Source organism: Herpailurus yagouaroundi, unplaced genomic scaffold, assembly GCF_014898765.1.
Source record: "Herpailurus yagouaroundi ecotype Mexico unplaced genomic scaffold, PumYag 165, whole genome shotgun sequence".
NCBI lineage: Eukaryota > Metazoa > Chordata > Mammalia > Carnivora > Felidae > Herpailurus > Herpailurus yagouaroundi.
Window position 1 is genome coordinate 30,530,490 of NW_024412406.1, and position 13,498 is coordinate 30,543,987.

At 40.1% G+C, this 13,498-nt stretch overlaps 1 protein-coding gene across 1 annotated transcript in view; it reads left to right on the plus strand.

The window, feature by feature from the left end:
- The window catches only part of PXDNL (peroxidasin like), a 430,785-nt gene extending 418,349 nt beyond the window's left edge, over positions 1-12,436 (plus strand). The window contains exons 20-21 of the mRNA XM_040487847.1: positions 9,646-9,759; positions 10,530-12,436. Coding sequence (XP_040343781.1) covers positions 9,646-9,759; positions 10,530-10,652 — 237 coding nt within the window. The 3' untranslated portion in view covers positions 10,653-12,436. The remainder of the gene's footprint in view (positions 1-9,645; positions 9,760-10,529) is intronic.
- The last annotated feature ends 1,062 nt before the right edge of the window (positions 12,437-13,498 follow it).

The following is a 13,498-nucleotide window of genomic DNA, read 5'->3' on the forward strand; positions in this document are numbered from 1 at the left end:
TGTGGAAAGGTGCAGTTGATGATAAGTTAATGATAGGTAATCCATGGCCCATATTTAGGCAAGATCGTATATTTCGCTCTAACTTGGTAATTGGTTGGGTGGTGGGAAGGACGGAATGTGAAGCTAGAAAGACACCTTGTGGTCACAAAGACAAAATTCTTGGTCTGAATTCAAATTCGTTTAAACAAACAGTCCCATGGGTATGAAGAGAGATATACAGAGCAATAGATGGACCATTGCAATTTATTAAGCCAAAGTGAGTCTTTTCATGAGTTCAGTGGGGGCAAAAATAATAATAATTTAGCCTGGAGAAGAAAAGCATAAATTATAACTGTTCCAGAAAACCCAGATCCATCACTTTATTGAACAAGTGTATGAGGATGAGTGAAAGAAAGGAATCAAAGATACTCCAGAGGCTTCTATTGAATTAAGGGACAGGTAATGTTACCAATGTAACATTAACTAATGTAACAAACCATGGAAAGTGAAACAATGAAAGCTAAAGGAAGTTGTGACATACATAAGGAACAGAAAGATGTCAAGTATGGCTGGAGAGTAGGTAATCAAGAATAAGAAAAATGATATGAGGTGAGTCTGATGTTAAAAGTACTTCTGGTAAGATCCCCCATGGAAGTAAGGAACATGTAATTGGACATGGGAGGATAGATGATCCTTGTTACAAGTGGCAAAGAACTTAGGTAATTTATGTCTACTGTTTTGTGGAACTCTAACCTGTGAGCGATGACCTTGGATATCTAGCTGAGGAGATTTTTTTTTTTTTTTAATTTTTTTTTTTTCAACGTTTATTTATTTTTTGGGACAGAGAGAGACAGAGCATGAACGGGGGAAGGGCAGAGAGAGAGGGAGACACAGAATCGGAAACAGTCTCCAGGCTCTGAGCCATCAGCCCAGAGCCTGACGCGGGGCTCGAACTCACGGAGCGCGAGATCGTGACCTGGCTGAAGTCGGACGCTTAACCGACTGCGCCACCCAGGCGCCCCAAGCTGAGGAGATTTCTAAGCAAAGTATTGAAGGAATGTTCTGACTTAACCTTCCTGCTTATAGGAAAATGCAAAAGGAGAAAGAGAAATTGCAAAAGGAAATGTTAAGCAAAAAGCAACTAGAACTTGAAGATTTAGAAAATTCTCAGCTTCTCCTAGGTACCTATCTGTGAGAAATGAAAACATAGATCCATATGTGAACTTGTATATGAGTATTCGGAGTAGTGTTATTCCAAAAGTGAAGATAATCCAAATATTTATCAACTGATCAAACAGAATGTGGTGCGATGCGATGGAATATTTACTTGGCTGTAGAAAGGAATCAAGTACTGACACATGCGACAACACTGAGGAGCCTTTAAAAACATTACGCGGGGCGCCTGGGTGGCTCAGTCGGTTAAGCGTCTGACTTCGGCCCAGGTCATGATCTCACGGTCTGTGAGTTCGAGCCCCGCGTCAGGCTCTGTGCTGACCGCTCAGAGCCTGGAGCCTGCTTCAGATTCTGTGTCTCCCTCTCTCTCTGACCCTCCCCCGTTCATGCTCTATCTCTCTCTGTGTCAAAAATAAATAAAACATGAAAAAATAAATAAATAAATAAATAAAAACATTATGCTAAGTAAAACAGACCTGTCAGCAAATGTCACATACCACACGATACACAAGCTGTCCAAAGCTGTAAGGCTTGTAAACAAATCTATAGATTTGTAAACAAAACAAATCTATACAGATAGGAAGTAAAGCTAGTGGCTCCGGGAGTGGAGAGGGAAATGGAGGTTGAATGCTGATGCATACAGTGTTTCGTTTTGGTGTAATGCAGTGTTTTAAAATTCGATCATGCTGATGATTGCACAGTTTTGTGAATATACCAAAAAAACACCGAAGGAGAGAGGTTTTCTAAATTCCTTGGGGTTTTCAACATAGACGATCCTGTCATCTGTGAATAAAGGCAATTTTGTATCTTTCTTTCCATCTATATACCATTCATTTATTTTTTCCCTTTTTATATATATATATTTTTTTAACCTTTATTCGTTTTTGAGACACAGAGAGACAGAGCATGAGTGGAGGAGGGACAGAGAGAGAAGGAGACACAATCTGAAGGAGGCTCCAGGCTCTGAGCTGTCAGCACAGAGCCTGATGCGGGGCTCAAACCCACAAACCGTGAGATCATGACCTGAGCTGAAGTCGGACACTCAACCGACTGAGCCACCCAGGCGCCCCTATTTATTTTTTTTTATTATTTCATTACGACTAATGGTGTAAGATAGTAAATGTAAGATAAAGAAATATAAGATGATTTACTAGGACTTCTGGTAAACGTTTGACTAGGACTGGTGAGAAATGAGTTCCCTGTCTTAGGTGAACAGCACCCTGAATCTCATCATTGAATATGAGAGGTACTGGTTGGTAGCTTTCTGTTCTCCTAGTTCTTAATCTGGCTTTGGCTTTAAGTATTCTATTGGCTTCTATGTTCTGGAAGGGGTTGCGAAGTATTGCTCATATTTATTTCTCCTTTCAGTGTAAGTCACCAGGGATTCCATCTCGGCCTGGAGCTTTCTTTGTTGGGAGGTTTTTAAATTACTGATTTAATTTTTTAATAGATACAGGCTGTTCAGGACATCTATTTCTTGTGTGAGTTTGACACTTTGTGTCTTTAAAGTAGCTGATCCATGCCATCTGTTCCTTGAAATGTACGACTAAAAGCCCTAAACATCACATTTAAACCAACAAAGGAAGACTCAGAATGGTGGAGAAAAGAAAGTTTTCTGGCTAGTGACCGTGGGCCCCAAGGAACAACGTAATGTTTCCCGGGTTTCAGTGTTTTTGTTTTTTCCTCACGTACCCCAGTTTGGAGCTGAATAGTCTGGCAACTTCGAAACGACAATAGGTAGAAGGAAAGAAAGGCCCAACGAAACCTCACTCTCTCTAGGCAAAAGACCAGGAAATGGGCGGCCTAGTGTTAGAGAAAACTCGCAGGCTATAACCACCCTACCCCAGCTAAACAAAACAGACAGAACTGTGAGTCCACCCACTGTCAGCAGTGCTCCTCGGTGAGGAGCCCAGACTCCCACCCACTCCAGCTGTATTGAGGCATCCTGACATCCCCGGTGAGGCTACTGTCCTAGGAGGCCAAGCAGAAAACAGGGACTTGCACCCCTTGTAGGTGGCTACCATCAAAAGCAGTGGAGACTGTGGGCACTTCCGCTCTTACCCAGTAGTGGTGAGGCGCCCCTCTCCTTCCCCACTGGGATGGTGTCAGAGGAGGCCTCTTGGACAGTTAGGACCTTCCACTGCTTCCCACTGGTAATGAGATCACTGTTTCCTTTCCCCACCCGGTGGTGTTCGTGGAGGCTGGGTGAGGAACAGTCAAAAAACGTACCTACCTTTCCCAGCTAGTGACGTATAAGTGGAGGCCCAACGGAGAGCCAAGACTCTCAACTCCATACAGTATTAACGAAGAGTACTCCCTTGGGCATCAGCAGAAACCAAGTGGGGAACGTAGACTTCTACTCGCACACGGCAGCAACGGTGTGGTGCCCTCCTTCTCCTGCTAGAGCAGTTTCAGAGGAGAACACCTGCAGCAGAAGGTTTAAATAACAGCCAGAGTTCTCCTACCATAACACTCAAGATGTCCATATTCAATAGAAAGTTATTCATCGTGCCAAGAACCAGGAAGATCTCAAATGGAATGAGAAAAAAAAAAGACCGTGGAATCCAACGCTCAAGTGACAGAGATACTACAATGATATGAGAGGGATTTTAAAGCAGCCACCAGGAATTCAAGGAAAAGAACACAAGGAAGTGAAAAACAGAAACCACAAGTAGAAAACAAAACAAATACTTAAATTGGTATATTTAAGCCCTAACAGAGCAATACTTTTATTAGATGTAAATATTCTAAATATCCCGATTGAAAGACAGATATTAACAAACTATTTATTTATTTATTTATTTATTTTTTTCTTCAACGTTTTTATTTATTTTTGGGACAGAGAGAGACAGAGCATGAACGGGGGAGGGGCAGAGAGAGAGGGAGACACAGAATCGGAAACAGGCTCCAGGCTCCAAGCCATCAGCCCAGAGCCTGACGCGGGGCTCGAACTCACGGACCGTGAGATCGTGACCTGGCTGAAGTCGGACGCTTAACCGACTGCGCCACCCAGGCGCCCCTTTAACAAACTATTTAAAAAGCATAACGTGGGCGCCTGGGTGGCTCAGTCGGTTAAGTGGCCGACTTTGGCTCAGGTCATGATCTCGCGGTCTGTGAGTTCGAGCCCCACGTCAGGCTCTGCGCTGACAGCTCGGAGCCTGGAGCCTGCTTCAGATTCTGTGTCTCCCTCTCTCTCTGACCCTCCCCCATTCATGCTCTGTCTCTCTCTGTCTCAAAAATAAATAAACGTTAAAAAAATTAAAAATAAATACAAATAAATAAAAAGCATAACCTAACTCTAAGCTGTCTACAAGAAACTTAACTTCCAAGGTAACAATATAGGAAGATTGAATGTAAAATGGTGGAAAATATATATTATGCAAACATGAATCAAAATAAAGCAGGAGTAGCTAAGTTAATTTTGGAGAAAACAGATCTCAGAGGAAAGATTACCAAGGACAGAAAGGGATATTCTATAATGATAAAAGAACCAACCGCAAAGAAGACAAGTCTTAAGCATACATGCACTAGTTAAGAGAACTGGAAAATATTTGAAATATATGGAGCAAAAACTAATAAAACTGAAAAGAGAAATAGACAAATCTGCTTAGTTCAAAACTGTAACACTCCTTTCTCAATGATACAGAGAACATCTAAAAGGAGAAGTCAGTAAGTTTCAGAAGAATGCAAAAATGTCTTCAAACAGTAGGATCATTTGTATAGCATACTCGCTCTAACATAACAGAACACTCCCTCTTTTCAAGTGCCCATCTCCAGGACCAAAACAGACTTTATTCTGGATTATAATAGAAACATTAATACATTTTAAAGAATTCAGGTCATAGAGAGCTTGCTTTCTGAACACAGCAAAACTTATTTAAACTTATTTCTAGTAAAACTAGAAATAAGAGAAAAGCAACAGGACAGTGACCAAATATTTGGAAAGGAAGCAACACACTTTTGAAGAGTCCATGAATCAAAGAGGAAGTGTCAAGGGGAAATAAAAAAATACAATGAACTGAATGAGAATGGAGCATAAATTAACATAAAGTAGCACAGAGAAGGAAATTTGTAGCCCCAAATACAGACAATAAAAAAGAGGAAGTGTCTCTCAAATCAATGTAAATTTTTGTCTCAAGAACCTAGAAAAGTAACAACTAAATAAATTCAGTGCAAAAAGAAGGAAAAATCTTCACACCTAAATTTGAAAACTTAGATCAAGTGCACTAATTCCTTGAAAAACACAAACTACCAAAATTCACCCAATATGAAATAGATTATTTGAGTAGCTTTATAGCTGCCAAAGAAATTGAATTATTAATTTAAAAAAATCTCTTCCCCAAATTCTTATGTGCAGATGGCTTCACTGGAGAAGTCTACCAATTTTTAAAGAAAAATTAACAGTAATTTTCCAGTAATAGCAGAGGAAGGAATACTTTTCATTTTTTGAAAATAGTATTAATCTGATACCAAAAACTAGACAAAAGCAATATAAAGACAGAAACCACAGACCAATATCCCTCAGGAATATGGATGCAACAACTTTTAATAAAATATTGGCAAATAAAATATAGCAATACATGAAAAGAACTATACAACATAATTAAGTGGAGTTTATTTGAGGAATACAAGACTGGCTTAATGCTCAAAATCAATCAGTGTAACCCACTGTAATGTAGTAGGCTAAATGGTGAATGATTGAATGCTTTCCTTCTAGAATTGCCAATACATAAGGATGCCCGTTGTCACCATTCTTATTAATCACAGTGATGGGAGTCCTTGCCAGTGTAATAAGGCAAGAAGAGGAAAAGGTCTACCGATTGGAAAGAAAAAGAAAACTATTTTAAGATGATTTTCTAAGAGGTCTTAGAAAATTTCAAGAAATCTACCAAACTATTCCAAGAATTAATAAGTAAGTCCACCAATGTCGCAGGATAGAATATACGCAAGATAAACATACAAAAATAAGTTGTATTTTGGTACACTAGCAATAAGCACATGGGAAAATAGGCAAAAGAAAGTTATGGTCCAGCATGTTTTTTGACTTCCCACCAAACAGCCTCTTATTCTCAAGACTTTATAATTAAGTCCAGAACAAAATTTCATCGTGCTTTATATCTCTTATATTTATGGTACATAGTTCTCAGACTATTTCCCTTAAATAGTTTCTTTGTCATTTGAAAATACTTTATTCCCCTGAGCTCCAGGAATTTACAATGGATGTGTTGCTGTCATTTGTCTATTTTGCTCTTCTATACTTTTCTCCTTGAGGATAGAAATTGTCACCTGAATATCTTTTTCATACCTTAGAATTGCCTCTCCTTTTTTTTTTTTTTTTTTTTTTTTTTGTTTTGGACTTACTCAACATTACTAATGTTTTCATGTTCTCAGTATTTTTAGAAATAAAAGTATTGTTGTTTTTGTTTTTTGTCTTAGTCTTCTAGACCATAATCACTAACATCTCTAGAGATTTTTATGATTTTCGTTCACCCATGATCCTGCTCAGGCAAAGACTAATTCAGTCCACATCTGGTCATTGTAAAACCCTATCATTCCTGCCTCCATCATAATTTTTAATTTATCCTACAATCGTCTCCATTCTCACTGCTTACATGAAGCCATAGATTTAGCCTTTTAGTTCATCAGTGTTTAGCTGGCATATACTGCATACTTAATAATATTATTGGGTAATGAATAAATTAACGAACAATGGATGCCACTTCCCAAGTGTAGCCACTATAATAATAAATTACCCCCAAAGGCCCATCCTGCTGTCCTACTTCAACCCAAATGTGGTCAAATATCTTACATGATCAATTTTATTTATTTATTATTTTATTTATTTATTCATTTATTTATTTATTATTTTTACATCAAGACTTTTTGTTTCCTTCATGAATGCCAAGTTCATGAGTATTCTTGGCTCTTTAAAATGTAGTCCTAACCCATTTTTAAATCTAATTTCCAAATAACTTTTTTCACGTTTTATGTTTTTCTTTCCCCCAAGGTTAAAATCTCACTGTTCACCCTCCCCTCTTATTAACTTCATTCACATCTTTTCCCTCTAGCTGAAATGTACTGTCCCCTTGCCCACATGCTCATGTACATAAATACTCCCATAGCCAAATGCCATCTTTATTCAAGGCCTAGCACAAGTACCATTTAAATTGTAAGTTCTTCCCTGATTACTCCCTTTTCTACTCCATTTCCCTAGAAATAATTGTTTTTCCTTGAAATCCCATGCCATTGTGTGTATGCTCTTATGACACACAACATATGGGCTTGTAGCATACTTATTTTTGCACAAATTCTCTCTCCCTTACTATACTGCAGACTCCTTAAGAAGAGAAACCCAGGAATATTTATCATTGTAGTCTTCCCTAGGACTAGCTGACATATAGCAGGTGCTCAATAACCATTTAAAAATAAATCGTTGCTTTTACGTCTTCAGGACATCTAATTTGGTCTCTTGTTTGTATCCAAATTTTTCTTGGGCACAGCAGTTTCTGTCACAATGGTCAAGTCTTTGAAATTGTTTTATAATTTCCCACCAAATAACAGAGTTCAGAGAATCTGAAAGGGACGTTCACTAGAGGAGAAAAACATAATGATTCTTAGACACACACTAGAAAGGTCTTTTGAGAATATAGGATCTAGTGCTAATGACGCTCATATGAGTTTGCTAGCACAGAAGTCACAAACACCACAGGCTAGGTGGCTTTACGACAGAAATTTATTTCTCAGAGTTCTGGAGGCTGGAAGTCCCGGATTAAGGTGCTGACAGAATTGGTTTCTCTTGAGGTCTGTCTCCTTGGTTTTCCTCTTCACACGAACTTGTCACTGGGTGTCTGGACCCTAATCTACACTTCTCAGAAGGACACCAGTCACTGGGTGAGGCCCCATCTCCATGACCACATTTTAAGTTAATTACTTAAAATTTTTTTTAAGTTTATTTATTTATTTTTAGAGATAGAGAGAGAGAGAGAGAGAGAGCGTGAGCAAGCCATGAGCTGGGGAGGGGCTGAGAGAGAAGGAGAGTGAGTCCCAAGCAGGTTCCACACCATCAGCACGGAGCCCGACATGGGGCTCAAACCTACAAACTGTGAGATCATCACCTGAGTCAAAACCAAGAGGCGGGTGCTTAACCAACTGAGCCACCCAGGTGCCCCATTAAGTTAATTACTTCCTTAAGGATGTTGTCTCCAAATACAGTCACATTCTGAGGTATTGGGGGTTAGAGCTCCAACATATGACTTTTGGGGGACACTGTTCAGCCCATAGCAGTGCAGCTGCGACTTTCCTAAGTCATTCAGTGCTCTTGGACTTAGCCTCTTCTTTTGGAAAACTATATTATTTTCATCCTTTCTAAAATTCCTCTTAATTAAGCATCTTTAATTTCTCTGTGGACCATTACTCTTTCGTAATGCGTTCTCTAGAATGTATCGTGGCGAACGTCACCATCATGTAGGGGCCTTGTGAAACCTGGCACTTCGCAGTCTTGCATTTTTCTCTCTTCCCTCCCCCCAGGCCCACCAGCGAGCTCCACCCGCCCGGTGGTGTTTCCCACTCTCACTTCTCCCTTTCCCAGCTGAGCCCATGTGGATCTCCTCTGCCCTCACTGGTCTGCCTTCATAATGTCCTTACAGTGATCACTGATTTCTTCCCCCATTGTCTAGAGACTGTAGTATCTAAATTAATTCATCAGACTCTTAAGGTCCTGATTTTTTTGGCTGCCTTGACTCCCTCAACACTCCCCCTGTGCCTTTTACCCTTCCACAGCAATTTATATTCCCGAGATACTGACCTGTTTGTGGTCCCCATGCTTTGGTCAGACGTTTTCCCTTTTGTCTGAAACGCCTTTTCCCTGCTCATCCTGAATGATTTTGTCACATGTCCGCTTACAGCTCAAATGCTTTTCCCCACGTGAGGCCTCCCTTATTCCCTGAGGGAGAACCGAGGGAGGGTTGCCATCTGCTTTCCCTCTGATGTACGTACCCTCATTATCTAACTGTGACTTATTGACCCGCCGTTCTACCAAATCGTAAGCTCCGGGACACCCTGGATTGTTTTATCTTTGAAATCTAATAAACATTTGTTCAAGGAATGCTGTTTGTGATCACCTGAGTGCAAGAAAATAAACTCTTGACTTGTTGAATTAAGATGAATGACTACCGAGAAGATTTCTCTCAAATATCTAATTTCACTCATTTGATTCTAATCCTATTCTTTTGTAACTTACCCGTGTCAGATAGTCAGATCCGTCTTCAATATTTTGCCACATCTAGGGAATTATTAGCTTCGACCCGGGATGACTGAGATTCAGTAAGTTTGGGGTAAAAAAAAAAAGTTAAGAAAAATTATGTTGGCTTTGAAGTTTCTTTCGCCCTCTAGGTGTGTGCTCACACGATAGAGCATTTCATCACACCGTGTTAGTTATCTGCTTTGTTGCCACTGTTTCAATTCCCACTTCCTTTCCTTCGCCTCCTCTGTCAGATAAACAAGCTGGAGGCACGCCTCAGGCAGGCGGGATGCACGGATGATGAAGGGATTCAGAGGAGAGACCAGGAACACTGGATGAAAGACGCCTGCATTCGCTGTACGTGTAAGGTACGCGTTGCCAGAAGTTTCTCCATCTTCCTCCTCCTGTTTTACTCCTGCTAGCCTGCCACTTGAGACGTAGCTGAAGAATTCAAGAGAGGGACTACGGTCTCTCTCGTGAGTAGATTTGAGGCCTATTTTCAAGGTCAAGCTACTGATGTGAGTTCTTGAGGTTTCTGGTTATCGATGTAACTACGGCCGCTCCCTAAGGAGCACTTGTTGGACACCATGTGGGCTTTTCACATGTTCACTGATGATTGAGGGAGCTGATGCTCCGGGTGTTTAGTGGGCTTTTCCCAAGGTCACACGAGTAGACAGAGGCAGAAATGGGGCTTGAGTTCATCTCCTTGTTCTCCAGTCAGGCTCGCGATGGTGGTGTTGCCTGAAAGCACTTGGTTAAGTGTTAAAACATGTCTCCTGGGATCCACCAGAAGGGAGCAGCTCAGTGTTTCTCGAGTTGAGTTTTTGCACAGAGCTGATGCCGATCGCTGCGGCCTCTCCCCACAATGAAAACCCACGAGCTTCCTCGTGTACGTCACACCCCGCGCCCTACGGTTTGGGAGGTAGCATTTTATAAGCCAGAACTTCCAGCCTCACCTTTCGTGCTGCACGTTTAGAAATAAGGCATCAGGCAGGGTTACGTGCAAAAATGAGCTCATACCGTGGGTAAGTTTTTGTGACATTGAGAGAGCCAATCAGAGTGCGTGTCAGCAGAAACTTTTAAAAAGGTCACGCCACGGTCAGAAACATGGACATAAGCTTTGAATGTTGCCTTTCAGAGTGGCCAGGTCACCTGCGTGGTGGAGACTTGTCCCCTGGCTGCGTGCCCCCGTCTGGAGTCGGTGGAAGGCACCTGCTGTCCGGTTTGCGGAGACCCGGCCGATTCCCCAGAGAAACGCTAACCAGTGTCATCGCTCTTGAGCCCCGAGCGGGGGAATTTCTCGGGAAAAGACAGGCACGTCGGACTTCAGTACTTTTCACCCGGAGTCACACTCCAGGCGCAGAAGTCACTGACAAAGTAGTTCATTTAACTCTCCGACACACGGGAGATCTTTTGTCTTTCCATCTTCTAGTGTACCGTAAAGTAATGCAAAAATGCAAGTCTATAAAGTACATAGGAATTATTTGATTGTAAGAAGGATTTCGTATTGAAAGCTACCAGTTTTATTTGCCGTACATGGAAATGAAAAGAATATCATGCGGCATTGTTTTGTTTTTTGTTTTTTGTTTTTTTTTTTTTTTAGACCTGAGGATTGTGAAAAAGCTCGCATGTCAAAATTCAGAGAGATTTTATGATCTCCAGGAATTTTGAGAGAATGCGTTTTGCACTCAGAGAAATCATCTGGAAAGATTTTTGCGATAGCTTCGGCACAACGCGTGATGATGCTTTCCTCATTGTGCTCTGTCTTTTGCGTCTGGAACCTAGATAATGGCCAGATTTTGCTGGAAACGCACTTCCCTTAACCGTCACTAGGCTCTAACTTGTAGAACATTAGGGGGAAGTCAGGGAAAGTATAATTTGGGGGAGCTTGCTATGTTGTACATTTGGCTGGGAAATACAAACACTGTGAAGGGAAGGAGCCTTCAAAGGAGCATGGCACAATACCTGCCTTTCCCTTGTGCCATTCTTGTCACGTGTGAGGTGTCGAAATTGAAATTCTCCAAGTGTGAGCAACTTGGGAACAACTCAAATCTGAATTTACTGTCAGAAAAATGGGAAATGCCTGCAGCTTAAACGAAAGTTCGTGTTATGAGGTTTCTTCTAATTTTGGCACTCTGTATAGCATCTCAAACACAACCCAATATAAAAAATAAAAATTAAAAAATACAGCCCAATAGAGAACAGGTTTAGCTATACTCAGAATTGGATGTTTAGTAAGTGAGGTGAGTTTCTTATAATCAATGCTTTTAAAATATTGTGCACCCACATGTAGGGGTTGGTTACAGTTGTTGGTAGATTTCTTTAAGAAATTCTTTGTTCTAGAACCTTCGAGGAGAGACTTCCTGTAGTGTCCTGCCCAGGGAGGCTCTTAGGGTGATAACTCTACTGATACCCAGTTGCAAAATAGACATTTAACAACAGGCATCATCTCTCAGTATTTAGAAGCATTGCGTAAAGTGCAGGACACATTTTAGTCAAAATATCCTCATGGTTTTAGTATTATGAGTGAAGAAAGATGTTTTTGGAGTTTGATGATGCACATCATTATTTTAAAAATGTGCCGGTGATCCCCTCCCAAGATCCCAAATAACTTTTACGAAAAGGTTTACGGGCAAAATGTAGTATGTCCTAAAGGTTTGACATTTGATGCCTTTTGAAATCCAAAATAATTTCTACTTAACGTTTCGAAAGGCAAAACGTAGCAGGTCCCAAAAGCTTGACATTTGGTGGCCTTTCAAAACCCAACAAAATGAAATGAAGCCAAACCTCATGGAAGTGTAATTTGTTCCTCTGAAACAACCACAGCAAGCGTATTGCAAATGACAGTAACACAGCTAAGAGTTGAGTCATGTTCATTTGTCATTGTATCCTTTTCTTCAAGTTGAAGCAAAACCTGCATGGTATCTCGTGTTATTTTTTATACCCTGGCCACATGTTAACATGGATGCCACCTGGTCAATGTTTGGTTCATTAACCATAAGCAAATATCAAAATAACAGCATCAAATTATCATTTAAAATGGAACACGGGAATTTTAAAGCTTGTCCGTCAGTCGACAATTGGAAAATATTCGGTCCCCCTTACAGATGTGGTTATAATGCAGATTACCTTTCTTCTTTCTTCATTTTACTGCATTTCATTTATTTCACTATGTTTTTTTAAATGTTTCATTTTTAAAAGTTCATATTGCACACAATAAAAATTTCAAATATTTCCCAAGGATATATAAACCTTTGTATTCCATTCCTGCGGTCCAAATGCAAATGCTGTTTTCAGTTTTGTATGTGTGTGTGCGTGTGTCTGTGTGTGTGTGTTTTCTTCTATATGTTTTCTAGGCCACACAAGTGTGATGACACAAGTGTTTCTTCCTTAGTGATTTTGTTTATTCCAGGGAACCGTAAAACACTTAATATTATTATTATTAATATTAATAATATTAACAGTTATTAATAATTAATTATTAATTAATTAAATAAAAATTAAATAAATAATTAAATATTAATTAATAATTAATAATATTAATTAATAAATATTAACAGTATTTGACATGTTATATTCTGCCGTGAAATCTGCTGGAGGTAAAATTTAATGTTTCTTACGTGCGACGCCTCTCTCATCTGGGAGAAAGGAGGGATCCACAGGAGGGGTTTGCAAAGAAGATGAAAGCATTCTTGGGCTTCGTCTTTTCCTGATGTCCTCTGCTAAAGAAAAGCAGTTTTTTAGCCACGTTGTATGATTGCTTGAAAAGGTAGGAAAATTTCTCCTCTCTTTCAGGGGCCCTTTAATGTCTACTCTTTCTCTCTTCTGTGTATAAGTGGTCCCCCTGCACATGGAGCTACACACCATGTAGTTGAAGGGGTGTAGACCGTTTTTATTTGAGATTGGCATTTAAAAATAGAGCATTTACCTGACAAGCAGTCTTTAACAGTCACATACGGCAAATAACAATGTTTAAGAATGAGTCCTTATATTGACCTGTCTATTACGATCATGTGGTCAGTATGTTAGGGAGGCAGAGGTAGGAAAATTTGTTGGGGATTTGGGTAAGCAGTTTTGCATTTTTTAGCTTAATTGTGAACTGATGTT